This window comes from Salvelinus alpinus, chromosome 15 (assembly GCF_045679555.1).
Source record: "Salvelinus alpinus chromosome 15, SLU_Salpinus.1, whole genome shotgun sequence".
Lineage (NCBI taxonomy): Eukaryota > Metazoa > Chordata > Actinopteri > Salmoniformes > Salmonidae > Salvelinus > Salvelinus alpinus.
The window spans coordinates 48625781-48640960 of record NC_092100.1 but is presented as its reverse complement, the minus strand read 5'-3'; the positions used below and the strand labels follow the sequence as shown (position 1 = coordinate 48640960).

At 42.1% G+C, this 15180-nt stretch overlaps 2 protein-coding genes across 8 annotated transcripts in view; one reads left to right on the top strand and one right to left on the bottom strand.

Annotated features, from left to right (window-relative positions):
• Positions 1-15180, bottom strand: part of tmtc2b (transmembrane O-mannosyltransferase targeting cadherins 2b) — a 172287-nt gene that overhangs the window by 17511 nt on the left and 139596 nt on the right. Inside the window, exons 9-10 of the mRNA XM_071343867.1 lie at positions 12334-12415; positions 5434-5548 (exon numbers count right to left, since the gene is read on the bottom strand). Coding sequence (XP_071199968.1) covers positions 5434-5548; positions 12334-12415 — 197 coding nt within the window. The remainder of the gene's footprint in view (positions 1-5433; positions 5549-12333; positions 12416-15180) is intronic.
• On the top strand, positions 7348-11088 carry LOC139540220 (putative nuclease HARBI1). 7 transcript variants are annotated; one of them, XM_071343874.1, is made up of 11 exons: positions 7351-7742; positions 8034-8104; positions 8192-8368; positions 8459-8520; positions 8603-8689; positions 8777-8818; positions 8887-9060; positions 9140-9175; positions 9274-9828; positions 10110-10221; positions 10316-11088. In XM_071343874.1, the coding sequence occupies exons 1-8, from the start codon at positions 7585-7587 to the stop codon at positions 9173-9175; spliced, it is 807 nt and encodes a 268-aa protein (XP_071199975.1). In that variant the 5' UTR covers positions 7351-7584; the 3' UTR covers positions 9274-9828; positions 10110-10221; positions 10316-11088. The 7 variants fall into 7 exon arrangements, with proteins under 7 accessions (XP_071199974.1, XP_071199975.1, XP_071199973.1 ...); XM_071343873.1 differs by having other exon boundaries at positions 7348-7742; positions 8887-9828; XM_071343872.1 differs by lacking the exons at positions 7351-7742; positions 8034-8104 and adding an exon at positions 9898-10013 and having other exon boundaries at positions 8282-8368; positions 8459-8689; positions 8777-9828.

Genomic DNA, 15180 nt, shown 5'->3' with positions numbered 1-15180 from the left:
GAGCCTTGCCTCCCTCAAATAACTCTTGATACAGTTCAGTCCAAGGCCTTTGTGTAGGAGGTGTGGATACTGGCGTGTGCCACTGTTATTCACAAGTTATCACTATGAAAACTCAAACACACTGGTCTCTATTTTTGACTTGTGTCAAAACGCACCGTAGTTTACAATTTCGTCATGTAAAAACTGGGGCACTGGCATTTTCCAGCCCTAATGCCTGGTTCTGCAATTTACCTGTCTAACATCAGCTTGCTTGCGCTGTGGTTGGAGGGGTGGCAATATTTAAAAACAAGGGCAAAAGTGACAATTTCACACAGCTCTAAGGGGTGGGTCGAAATGTACGGAATGGGAGAGAGGGGAGAGGGTCATGCTTTTTCAATTTCAGTCAAGGTGAGGTTTTTAAATCTAGTCCAGGGTAGGGTCATTCAATTTGTAATTGACAAAGTCAAAATTTCTCTGTGTTTTAGAATGAGTTGCTTATTAGGCTATATGTCGATGTGTGCCTGATGTCACCTCTCATCTCTAATTCTCCGCTGGGTAAAGCACAATATCAAGTGTGCTATAGGCTATTTAGTGTGGTCTCAATCAAATGAACAATTGCCTATACAGTAGGCTATAGGCTACGGATGTGCATGCTTGGAGAAGCACAGATCAAAGTTATCTTTCTAAGATAGCTGCTGGGATGGTGTAAATAAAACTAGGCTGCATTACACACTGCAATGGATATTCCAACCCTGAGCCCTGGCCTGCTCTGCTGATCAAAACATTTTTGTGTGTGCTGCCTAACCAATGGCTGTGCTGTGTAGGCCTATAGTGGCAGTTCAGGAGGAGAGTCAAAGGCTTCTTTTAAAAATGTTTTTTTTTTGCAATATCTTGTGTGCTATAGCCTATGTTCTGTTCAGTTTGAGAAGGAGAGCAGGAGCACAAAGATGAGAAGGAGGACCGGAGGTCAACTTTGATAGCTTGTTACAACTATAATTGATTTAAATAAAAACAATATGTTTCTTGCCCTTGATGTATTTATCATCGAGTTATTGACCTCACAATAAGCCAGATTCTAGTAACTTACATTGTGGTGCTGAAACAATCAATCGGAAATGGGCAGCTTATGGTGCTGAAAGTAGGCAATGTTGAATAGGCATAATTTATTTAAACCCTTCATTTTCATTACACTTTATTAACAACAAGAGGGCTTTGTGTTGGAGCCTATTTCTTCCTATTTAAGAAATAAGAGGTAGGCCTACCTGTTTGACAGACAAAATTAGGCTATAGGCTGCTATATCCATAGATTTGTCGGCCAATTCTTCCACCCACCATGCACTCTTTGAAAAGCCTACCTTCATGTCAGTGAAGGGCTGTTAAGTTTAAACCAGGACTGGAATTGGGGGGGTATGAGAGGGTATGCCATAGGCCTACCTTTATTAAAGAAAATGGAAAAAAGCACAGGCCACAAGAAGTGAAGGTAAACGAAAGGCATGTTCTCTGCTATCCACTTTATGTTTTAATCATTATTTTGGGTATAGGGAGGGCCATCCAATTTCATTTCAGAGAGGTCCGATTTTCTCCATGTAACCCTTATTATAAATAAGGTTCACTCGCTAATGGGAAGTTTTAATATGCCGGTGCATCTCATATTCCGAATCATGAAAAACATTATTGGTTTCCCCCCATTTCGTTTAAAAACAAAGCATAGCTTACTCTCCCCTTAATCAAGGCTGGTTTAGGGGGAAACTTAGTCAGTTGTACAATCGAATGCATTCAACCAGAATGTGTCTTCCCTCTGAATCAGAGAGGAGTGGGGGGCTGCCTTAATCAATGTCATCGGCGCCCGGGGAGCAGTTGTTGTTGGGGGTTAACTGCCCTGCTCAAGGGCAGAACAGCAGATTTTTCCACCTGCTGGTTCGGGAATTAGAAGCAATTACCTTTCGGTTTCTGGCCCAATGCTCTTAACCGCTAGGCTACCTGCCGCCCTCAGGTTTACAGCATCGCATAGGCACATCTTTTTTTATCCTGGCCATTAGCCAAGTAGCCTATGAATAAAGGGGTTTTAAATGGTCTACTGAGGGTGCTTTGAAATATATTAGAGATTTTTACCCTGATGCTTTTTCATTATTTACAATTCACATACCTGCATACGTCATTATGCTAGTTCAAGTAGACTACCCATTTCCATTTTAAAGAGCGCCCCTCGTCCGATTACCAAAGACACGCTACTCCAAACTATTCAGTTCTCCTATAATGCCATATCAACTGCATTTTTTCTGGAGAATCTGCCTCGCACAACAATACAAATGACAGAAGCCTATTATTTTTTATAGATGTGTGAATGCTATGCATAAAGACATTTAGGTCTACGTGCACATTTTGTACAAGTGCCATTGTACGAGAGAAGCGATTTATGATATCATGCTTTTGACCACATCCTATTTAGAAATATATATATATATTTTTTAAACTGATTGCTTGTTTACCGTTTCATATCAAGCCCTCTGCTACCCTTACCCTAGGCCTAGGCTAAGAAGGCTGGTTCAACAGCAATGTACTGTCTTTTTTATCCTGGCCTTGCAAAGTAGCCTATCCATAAAATCTGTTTAAATGGTCTATTTCAATTACAGTGCCTTGAATTGAAAATATACTACACATCCTAAAACATACACACACATATGCCTACCTGCATACTTCATTTAGCTTGTTCAAGTGTCCATCCCCATCTCCAAAGAGCGCCTCTCATCCGGTTACCAAAGCTGCGCTCCTCCAAACGTATTTAAATGATTCAGTTCTATAATACAGTACCAATGGTAGGCCTAGGCTATATTTTTCTTAATGAGAATGTGCCTCATACATACAATACAATTTACAGGAGCCTAGTATTTTTTATTTTAGCCTACATGTAAAGACATGTAGGCTAAGCTAGGCTCATTGAAGCCAATTACAACAATGTTACGTTGACTGCCAATACTCCAAACATAGTAGGCTATTGAGCAAACACTGGATGTTGATTGGCCAGTGAGTGGCCAAGCCCTCGTCACACCTACAACTTGTTATTCCTCAAACCCAGCCTTTCGCACTACTGCGAGCTATTGTGCTCATAATTCCGGCTGTGAAAATAGAAAAACATATTTCTGACACACCACAGGACCTATAGCACTACTGCCAACCCTTATATTTAAGCGTTGGCAGTTAAAATAGAGCGCCCTGTGTTTGTGCAACTCGAGAAAGCAGAGCCCAAGCTAACACCTCAATTGAGCAGCATGGATCATCATTTGTAGTTGAATAAACAAATACTTCACACAAAATAACCATCATTCAAAGTAGTATAACTTATTTTCTCAACAATAACTCCTTGCGTAACCTCATTGAACTGTTTAACAAATACCCTTTCAAAAGTAACTTAAATAGTGCCCCATACCAGAAATTGTGCAGCGATGACAAATATGGGTTTGGTGTCTAACCGTGACCGTAACCATGTGTTGCGATAACCACAATCATATTCAGAATAGAATTTCTTCTCGAGAATTAATCTAATTCTATATCATTTTCAAGTCTATAAACATACCATTATCAGACTGGCGAACTGGAGAGCTGTCAAACCATTGTCACCAGACAAACAAGATCTTTAATATGAGTGGTAAAGGATTGCCAGGGGATAGTGGCTTGTGAGAGCACAGCAAGCACAATGAGAGAAGACGACACCCTTCTGCCTTCGGTTAGACCCAAGTCCTCTGAGATAAAGCTGCTGGGAAGAGAGGCAAGCGAGGAGAACTAGAAGAGGATGGAGTGGAAGAGATGGAGGGAAAATAGGGATCATGAGTGAATGAAAATAAAGAACTCTCTGGATGAAACAATGTTGGAACATATTTCACATCAGCAACACGACCGCCGAGCCCTCTGTCTTCGAGCCCTGACAGTTGGTAATCTAAAGATGCTTTATTAACCCCAGTGCAGACGCACAGACACACAAGTCAAACAGCTGACAGCACTGCTTATAGTACATCTAACGGCAGTTTCAAAAAAACAAACTTAATGAACAAATTGCTTCAGCAACAACAGCCAGTGTACGATATGTGTACTAACTACAGCGAGCCCATCTGTCTCGAGCAACAAGACCCACAAACGTTACACAAATGTTCCTTGTTCCTTCTGTCAAACAAGTCTGGCTTCCCGGAACAGTGTTGTGACATCACACAGCTAGTGAACGGTGGGTCTGGCTTGCAGAGGGATTTGAGCACTTAAAGGGCAGCATTAGCACATTCCCCTGGGAGATAGCACTCAGCCAGCCTTCCCTTCCCTTCGCCTGCCAGCTGATGCCGCTGCTCCTTAGCCCTACTGTAGACGAAGGTTTGGAATAACGTGCTGATTGTTTAAAGAAGGCCGGGGGAAATGGATAGTGAGGAAGTAAACTTGTCAAAGACCAAGGGCACCAGAGAGCAATAAGAGAAGGTTTTCACATCTGAAAGCCCAGTCCCCCACCCTCCCTATTCAAATTCACTAGTATCCCCCACCAACCGAGGGCCTTCCACGTCTTGGTTCCAAGACAAACACATAAAGAACATGAGTTCCAGAGGAGCGAGACCCCATGCCAGCGCGGTGGTGGGGAGCCCCTTGCTGAGCCCAGCCTGAGACCCTCTTTAACAGCCAGGGGTCCGGACCCCGGAAGAGGCTCTGTAAAGCATGGCCAGCTGAGCTGGTGTTCTCCTAAAATAAAAAATACTAGTGCTGCACATCCCCCTGGATCAGAGTGCTGTGCAGCGGGCCACCATGTGAAAACCAGCTGGATAAAGACATTATATAGCACTGCATGACACAGCCTCCTTCTGTCTTTGGTAAAGAAAGTGAACCGCAAAAACTACCTCAGTGGAGCACAATGATTCAAGACATCGCATTAACGGTTTAAGTAGTCGTTATTTCCCACAGCCAGCAGTAGTAATTCTCACACAGAAAAACCCTGATTTACCCTAATAAGTCTAAACAAGGGACACCTACAAAATAGTAAATATAATATTGTTGGCTCTAAGCTGAGCTCCCTCAGTCTGTGTGGCATACTGTAAATTGGCACGTTCCTGTATTTACACATTTCCACTCGCGGCTTGCACCTCAAACACAACAGCTTGCGGCTTCCAGGAGAACTGTGAGTCAGACGCCGCGCGGCTGAACTTTGCTCTGATTTGAAACCGGCTTTTCATGAATGAGCCAGAAACAGCAGAGGGAGAGCAGAGGCAGGCACGTAGCTGCGTGGCGATCTAAGACAAGATGGCAGCTCCCTGGCTACCGCTGCAGCAGCAGAGAAGGGGATTACAGCAGCCGGCCAAGTAAATCACACTGACAGTAGAGCGCTGTAATCCCTGGGATAAAGTGTACAGACCGTTGACGCTCTACCTCCCCCAGCTCTTGTCCCCTCCCCTCCCTCACAGTGTGTCCGTCCTATCCAACACTCACCTGAGCATGTGGGCTGCACTGAAGACAACATCAAACTCCCCGCTGTCCAGACGCGCCGCCTTCTCTGCCATCTCAGCCGCTTCCAGCAGACGAGACTCCTCCAACAAAAACTGACCTGGGAGCAGCCAGAGAGGACATAAACACCAAGTTAAAATGCTGTATGTGGATGTATTCCTAGAGTGGGATGAATACTTGCTGGGAATATTGTGTTTGGCCCGCGGAGATAGGGCGGACAGCGGCCGGCATACGAATGATTTGCTGAAACACAAGATACAAGCAGAGCGTACCATCGCACTTTAGCCATCGCTCTTTGGGTATCGCTCAGGGCCATTTGTCCAATTAGGAGGATCTTGATAGGTATGTTTCTCTGACATGTGCGTCGGGCCTGGCTGGAGTTCTGTAAGTTCTGAGGTGCAGCTGAAATTATAGAGCAGGGCCTTTGTAGCCCATCCTATTGAGGCTAGAGTGTGGATCCCTGATGGGGGCATGAACTGGGGTCGGACCTCTCGGAGAGGGTCAGGTTTGTGGAGGAATTAATAGCCTGTTGGTTTTGGTGAGCTCCACTACTGTACAATGCTCCCAGACCACTGGTGGAAACCAAGCATATTTTCCTAAATAGCTGCGGATGAAATGTAGACTTTGCTGCTACAGGTCTTAGGTAAAGGAGAGAGCACTTTGGCACTGACTGATTTCCAATGTATTGCAGAGCACCTCCAGGTTAGAAACACTGCTATGGCATGGGATAGATTTCAATATGTCAACTCTTGTTTTATTGGAGTGGTTAAGAATATGTGAAAGCTGTTCCTTAAAATATCAAGAAATAAAGGAAATTCTTTCATTTTACGAAAGATTGATCACACGGTACATTACCACAAATTCTTCTGCTGGCACTCGCTCTCAAACCCACATTTCAAAGACGACACTTGAAGTGACCTTAGTAGAGATCAAATTGGTTGTTTCTCGTAAGATCAAATGGTGTTCAGCAAAAAAGACATGTCAACTGTCACGCTCCTTCTTTCCACATCTGTGCACATGTCATATTTGAGAACAATGTGAGGAAATTGGGGTTTATCTTCATTGGTCAATAGTGTGAATATTCCCTCACGCTATCCTCCCCAACCAGCCACGTACACAACCTTAATACAGGAAGAGAGGTCAGCCAGCATTGCTAACTACCTGGAAGGGATCCAGTCAAGATGTGTGTGTGGACAGGCTTTGGTTCAAAAATCCACAAGAGAGAGTGGTCCTGAGAAGTGACTTGTTCTCAGGGTTGGGCTCAATTCAGATTTTTTATTTATTTATTTATTTTTATAAATCCAATTCAAGTAGTAAACAGGATCCAGAATTGCAATTTTGAATTTGAATTAGAATTAAAGGAAATATAATTAAATTCAAATACCTCTTCTATTCTATATTAGGTCTAGTCTATAAAAATATGCATCTTGTACATAAAACATCAAACATGTCGTTATATACAAACAGTATTGTTGAAACAAATTATTTTCAGGACAAACTCTTAAAATGAATGATGAAGGAAAACAAAACCTGTGAGCAAATATTCTAAGTTATTATATTTCAATAATCACTTACTGTCACGTTCCTGACCTGTTTTCTGTTAGTTTTGTATGTGTTAGTTGGTCAGGACGTGAGTTTGGGTGGGCAGTCTATGTTTTCTGTTTCTATGTTGGTTTAAAGGGTGACCTGATATGGCTCTCAATTAGAGGCAGGTGGTTTTCATTTCCTCTGATTGAGAGCCATATTAAGGTAGGTGTTTTCACACTGTTTGTTTGTGGGTGGTTGTCTCCTGTGTCAGTGTCTGTATGTTACGCCACACGGGACTGTTTTCGGTTTTGTTTGTTCGTTCGTTTTATGTAGTCAGTTTTCCTGTTATTGCGTTCTTCGTGTTTCATGTAAGTTCGTCGTCCTGGGGCCTGTTGCACAAAAGTAGAATTAAGACATCCGGGATAAATGACTCAGCTGAGCTCAATGAAGCCAAAACATGTGCGTCCAGGCTTAATTGGTTGCACAAAGACCAAGCCAGGATGAGCAGACACGGATTCATTAAGCCAGGTGAAACCAATCCTGGATAGGTGCGCGCTCACGGCTCACTCAAATAGACCCCGCCACAGATCACAGATTAACTGATTTACCATGGCAACTAGAGCCGCGTACTTTTCCCCGTCGGAAGCACAAATCCTCATGGAGGCATACGAGGAGGTAAAAGATATAATTAAGAAGAAAGGCAACACCGCCACAGTGATAAAGCAAAGAGAAAAAGCGTGGCAAAGTATTGCAGACCGCCTGAATGCGTAAGTAGTGCACAATTACACACTCACCGCTCCGCTGAAACATCACAATTACAATTCAAATATTTAATTCACATCTCCAAAAATGCAGTTGTACTGTAATTATGAAACGGTTAAATTTTTAATTGAAATGCACTGCAGATATGAGTGAAATTGTGTAAAGTAACTCCATCACACTGTATAAAGCTATGATACATTTTTTGATATTTTTACTGAAAACAAGACAAAAATACCAAGTAATTTTTTGCAGTGTGACTCCATTAAATGTGTGTGTGTGTGTGTGTGTGTGTGTAGATTAAACATGAACGGGCCAAAACGGACATGGCAGCAGGTCAAAATCAAATACAAGAACATTCTGCAGAATGGTATGGTCCCTGACTAATATTTAACAAAGCACAAGCATATATTGTACCCAGAAGGTGCCTGCTCACACATTGTCTGTACTGTTTTAGCAGTGAAAAAGAATACCCACAGACAAGGCACGGGTGGTGGGTCACCAAAGGCTGACCTTACCCCAGCAGAGGACATGGCCTTGGAGCTAAATAAAGGCAGGCCCGTCTTAGAGGGGATCCCTGGGGGGAAAGAGACGAGCATAGGTTCCTCCCAAGATGCCACCCGCTTCATTCAAGGTATGTCCTTCCATCTCTACATGGGATACAACCACATTCATATTGAATCAATTTGGACTGTCTGACTTTGGTTTACCTATTGCCTTGCAGTGTCTGGCAGCACTGTGTTCCTGTTAGAGCCACCAGCACAAGCACCAGACGATGCTGATCCAGTGAGTACTCCATCAAAGGCATACTGTAGGCCTGGCATGTCTTGTCTACTAGCTTCAATATGAATCCGATTAAATGTGATAGGGTGAAGGCCCCAGTGCAGCAGCAACAGCACATGATGGAGACGATGATGAGGAGGAGACCATCTCTCTGGATTCCAGAAGGCATGAGGTATCATGTTAAGACTGTGAAAGTACTATTTACTCTACAATGGTGAGGAGTCCTCATCAAAATCAAAAAATCGAATTTCTTTTACAGGACCCAGATGCTATACAGTGGGAAAACCAGCCTGGCAACATAGTGCGTATTAATAAAAGGACACCACATCCTGCCAAATTCCAGCTGCGCTAATTGTATTGTGTTCACAGAGCTCACAAGCTATCAGAAAGTTGTATGGCAACCACCTCCGGCGCCAAATAGAACTGGCAGACATAGACATTCAGTACAAGAAGAAAAAGATGGAAAATCTTGCACTGGAGTCCGAAATAAAAAAGAGGACAATTAGGAAACTGGACCTTGAAATAAAAAAACTTGAGAGGGAGGTGAGATATGCCTTCAATGTACACTGTATGCTAACTGTAACACAAATGTATTAATCATTATTTTTCTTTCCTCCCCCAGCTCCAAGAAGATGACACAGCTCAAAATAAAAATTAGGTATATTCTCGTAAAGTCAAGTGAGCCATGACATATGAGCTCTTATTGTGAGCACACAGGACGGTGGCATCTTTCTAAGGTTTTTTTTATTTTCCCAGCAATCAGTACAACCAAGTCATCGTTATAAGGCATCGCCCTCTTTTGCCCACCCCCCCAGCACCAGGTGTGGCCACTAGCCTATATGAAGGCCCAAAATTGTGTGTTCCTTTCTGCTCTGACAATGGCATGCCCATTCGTGCGAGATGTGGTGGATGAAGAAGCACTTGTGCTGAGGAGAGCCTTCAGGCGAGAAAGGGTCTTCAGGGACCGGTTGGACCCACTGGCCTTCCCTGATGACCATCTATATGAAAGATACAGGTTTTCTGCAGATGGCATCAGGTATCTATGCAGACTACTGGGTCCCAGGATTAAGCACCGCACTGCACGGAGCCATGCACTGAGTGTGGAGCAAATGGTTTGTGTGGCCTTGCGCTTTTTTGCTAGTGGAGCCTTCCTGTACTCAGTGGGGGATGCAGAACAGCTGAACAAGGCCACAATTTGCCGCACAATAAGGAGTGTGTGTCTGGCTATCAAAGCATTAGCAGATGTCTTCATCTCCTTCCCTGGCCACAGAAGACTCTGTGACATCAAAGAGGAGTTCTATAGGATTGCAGGTAAGAGGATCTACAAATTACAGGACAACTGTTAACACATAGTAGGATACTCATTACTTTGTGTGACAGGTTTCCCCAATGTCATTGGTGCAGTGGACTGCACACACATAAGGATAAAAGCCCCCTCAGGTGCCCATGAGGCCGATTTTGTGAATAGGAAATCCTTTCACAGCATTAATGTTCAGGTGAACATAACTTTTTGATATTGTCCATTGACGAACACTCTGCATTGCCAGTGATGTGCATTGATTGGTGTAATATTCCTCATCTTATGATTTCAGATGGTCTGCAATGCTGACTGTGTGATCAGCAATGTTGTGGCAAAATGGCCTGGCTCAGTCCATGACTCCAGAATCTTTCGGGCCTCTGAAATCTATCAGTGCCTATCACAAGGTAAGCCACACAACCCCTATTTATAACCATCATGGCTGTGTCAAGAATATCACTGTGTTTATGAGGTAGTAATGATGAGATTTTGTGTTGACAGGTGAATTCTCTGGTGTGTTGCTGGGAGACAGGGGGTATGGCTGCCAGCCTTTTCTCCTGACACCTTTCACAGACCCCCAGGAAGCACAGCAGGCCTACAACCATGCCCATGCCAGGACCAGGGCCAGAGTTGAAATGACCTTTGGCCTCCTGAAGGCACGCTTTCACTGCCTTCACAAATTAAGGGTCAGCCCTGTTAGGGCATGTGATATTACTGTGGCTTGTGCTGTCCTCCACAATGTGGCCTGCCTGAGGAAGGAGAGGGCCCCCAGAGTGCCACCAGCCATGGACTGGGACAATCCGGCAATCTTCCCTGATGACGACAGTGGTCGGCTGCTGAGGGACCAATATGTGTTGAATTATTTTAGTTAGTATGTGTGCTTTCAATTTTGGTTAAATATGTCCTGCGGTGGCAGAGGAATTTGGGTTTTTTTGGGTTCGTTTTTTGACGAATTTGGCCTCTTATGATGTTTGTGCGGTATACTGTGTGTAATACAAGGCTGCAGGGAGGCTACTGCATCCATTCATTTGTCTGTTCAGTTGATGTGTATGGATTTGTCCTGCATTTATTTTAGTGTGCAGACATGCAGGGTGTGTTATATACAGACCTTTGAATGTGTATGTATCATTTTGTATAATATGCTTGGATTCTGTGCTTTCCATCTTGTAGAGTCACTGTGACTTCAGTTTCGAAAGGAGCTGATGGTTTACCTGCTTTGTTTTGTCCTTATTCAATAAAGGAACATAATGTTACACATTGTGTTTTTATATTCATATGGAATGTGTATTTGTTTATATGACAGAGTACTAGGGCCACACTGAAGAAAAAGGATAAAGTCATAAATTTATGAGGCTGGTTCTTTCTGCAGAAAAGCTACATATTGTTTTTACAGTTTTGATACTTATGACAATGTGATACTTAATATTCTGGCACATCAGCATGTCTTTGTTTATGAAACCATACTGAAGTACAATTTCACGAAATGCCCCACATCTGTCATTTTAACAACTGTCCTCCTTTAAAACAACTGGTTACAATATTATGACTTGTGTTTTTTTCCCCTCTGTGGCCCTAATATTCTATCATTTTATATATAGCCTTATAGTCTATGGGAAACTGTAAATTATCTAATGATAGCAACATCATCTAAAAATCATTTTTTATCCAAAATCATTGAAATTAATGATCACAAACGTTTAAATAATAACAGTGGGTCTAGTTATATGTGATAACAATGTATAGTGAGCAGTGAAATAACTATTGGTTTCCATTTGTGGTGACTGCTGACTGACATTAGGGATGAGATTAAATAGATCCTGGAATTTAGCCTGGTCTGGAGCAGGCTAGCTCCACAGAATAAATCTCCATGGTAATTTATACCATAACATATCCTCCTGCCCCCTATCCATCTTTAGTGCAACCGGATTACGGATCAATTGAGCCAGGATCACCAAGATATCCTGGCTTAATCAATTATCCTAGTTTTGTGCAACAGGCCCCAGGTCTGTCTACATCGTTTATTTGTTTTGTTAATTATTCAAGTATAGTTCGTTTTGTCGTGTTTAATTAAATTCATGTCCTATGAAAACGCTGCATTTTGGTTCAATCCCTGCTCCTCCTCTTCGGATGAAAAGAGGCCAAACAAATGAAATGGTTGGTGGATATATAATTTATTCTTTGGTATCTGGAAGTGTTTAATGAAACTCTCATGTTTTATGACTGAGTGGAATATCTTTGAATTGCACTGAATTCAATTCTACTTCCTGCCACTCAAACTCAAATAAAATTCTACATCCTGTGGGGTTTGGCCAATTCAATTTGAATTTCAACTCATGAGTTGAATGAGGTCAGAACAGTGTAACATACAGATATTTTTTGTTGTAGTGCAAAAGTACACTATTTGGTTGATTCAATGTGGCCAATGGCATGTCAGAAGATTAACCTTAGTATACAGTATAACCTTGATATCATTTTGGTAAATCAAAAGAAACCCCAAAACCCCAAACTGTACCACTTACCATAGTGCATATAGCAATTTCCTTTAGTGGGGTCTAGTTGGATGGCCTTCAGAAAGAACCTCTCTGCTTCAGTCTTCTGACCCTAAGAAGGGAGATTAATTAGATACATTGTTACTATTTTTTGCCGTTGCTATGCCATCAATTTCAATATAAAAACATAATTTTACATGTAAAAGCTGATTTTGCCAAGTCACAAACTAACTGTAACATTAAATCTTAATAAGAAGACATAAAACACATGTAACTACATTATTCTTTTAACACCTTGTGTCATCCTACGAAAGATTTACTCTCAAAGTACACAATGTCATGCTTGGCACAGTTGACTGCCTGGTCTGAGCATTTAATCATAACACGCTTATATCTGTACAAATAACACTTGTATGACCGCAAAAGCGGTGTGTGTGGCCAAACTACTGCAGCTGAGAGAGCGAGACCCAACAGACACGCACACACACATACAAATGCACACACACACACACAGTACGGCAGACATAGAGACGTAGATCTTGAGAGAGGGCGTGGTGAGGCATGCTGGATTACTCCAGCCTGATGAGGGGCAGCAGCAGCAGTGACAGATTGGGGCCCAGAGGAGCCAGTCCCCCGGGGGCCTCAGAGCCGGACCAAATCACTGCTAACACACAGAGGCTCCAGCCAGCACAGCTGCCTCTGTCTCACGCACACAACACTGGTCTCATCTGTGTATCAGCTGCACTCTGATCAACAATACAGCTACATTCTATAAACATAATGCCAGTTATCAATCATTGCCTATAGAAATCTAAATATAAGAAATGCCACATCATTTTAGATTATGTAAAAAAAAAAAGCAGCAAGGACTCCCTTAATTTTACAGTACATAAGCCAGTAACCAGAATAAATTATGTTTACACATTCCATTATAAAGAATGAAAGAAGACAAATCTTACATTTTAATTGCAGTCTTAAAAAAAAAGCCATTTATCTAAACACTGCAATCCGATCTGGATTTTATTTAACCTTTACTTTATCAGGGAATCATACTGAGACCAAGGTCTGTTTTACAGATGAGCCCTAAATTACAGAAATTACAGAAAATACACACATCAAAATACTGTATAAATACATGCCTCCATTTTTCACTGGCCTGACCTTCAATAACTCAAGAAGTATCTACAAGTGGAAATGTTTGAGTGTAATATTCATTGATGTGATGGATCATTTTACGAGCAATAAGTATATGTTTAATGCAGCTTAAGGCGTGAAAGTGACAGTAACAGATCCAGTGCAAAAGGCATTATTTCTGTATGCTTTCACACTCAAATTCACAAATAGTACAAAGCACTCAGCTGAGGAGCAGCTGGAATAGTCATAACATCAGCATATTTCTGTTTACTCAAGTTCAGACAAAATGTCTGGCAGGAAACCACGTTATGACAATTTAATGCACTGGCTCTCATTGTGCGTGTGGTTTTGAATGGACCCGGATAGTCTAATGTTCATTTCACAATATTGATAGAGAATCTACAGTGTATGAGGAACATACATTGCAGGTTTGACTGAGAAGTGAGGAACTCTCTTTACTGATGAAAAGTTGTCAGACAATGTGTGGAAAATGACTCCATTGATGTTCTCATGTTTTGAATCCATGCTTTGCCTTATCAGTCTTAGGAGTTCTCTGAGCAGATTGTTGAATGAAATCCAGCTGCATAATTTCAACACTTAGAGCCCATTAGCTTTCCCTCTCACAACTGTCAGGTATCCAGATAAACTCTATTTAGTGTGGTGGTTTGTATGTAGTAGAAGTCATCACGGATCCACCTGTACCCGAATACCCGAGACACGATGCTTTCAATATACTTTGTATCCCTCATTTACTCAAGTGTTTCCTTTATTTCGGAAGTTACCTGTAATATGGACGAAGAGGTATCGAAACAAAATGGAATATAATGTTGCGAATAAAGTTCGGAATGACACAATTTCATATGTACAACATCTGAAGACCTGCATCACTATAGTGAGAGCTTTGCCATTTCTAAAATGATGTATTTGAATGTTTTTGGAGCATTTTTTAATGGTTTCTTCGGGGGCCCCATACTACACAACGAGGATGAGGAACTGATTTGCTGTTTGGGGTAAGTTTCTCTAAAACAGGTGAAATCACTAAAAAGGTTTCTGGACCTTTCTATAATATGTCATTTACATCAAAAATTGAGATTTGGTTGTAAAAAATAAAACTTCTCCTTTAACTGACGGAAGGGCCAGTACAGATTTGAACGTGAAATCTGCAGTAGAGCGAAATATGGAAATGTTATCATCTATGCTGCTGCTCTTGCTTTTTATGCGAGTGGAGCATGGCACCTGTATCTTGTTGTTGTTGGCCAATCATAAGTCATCAAAGCAGCAATAATCATAGAGCCTCCAGATATCTAATCAATAGAAGATGGAATTAAAATGCCGGAATTAAAAGTTAAAGGAGAAGGATAGGCTACAACGACCAAGAGCCAACAGGTAGGCTGCTACTTAATATTCTGAATGGAGTTGTAGTCTCAATTAGACTAGCTACCTAACGTTAGCTAGCTTCTCCCGGTTTGATGCAGTCAAGACAGTTACTATGTAATCATATTTGATGATAAATAAACTAGCTATGGCAGCGAAACTACTATAGCGCGAGTCGGCTTGGTTGGTTGCTGTCTCTCATCTCTCCCTCCCTGTTCCCCGTGTCACTCGCTCACAATACGGCCCCTCCCCCGTCTGCCAGAGCGGCAACTCTCTCTCCCTCCTCTCCCCCTTTATCAGCTCTGGTTAATTTAGTAGGTTAAAAAATGACTTTTCTGCTGCTTCCCTCACTCGGATCGGGTCTGGATC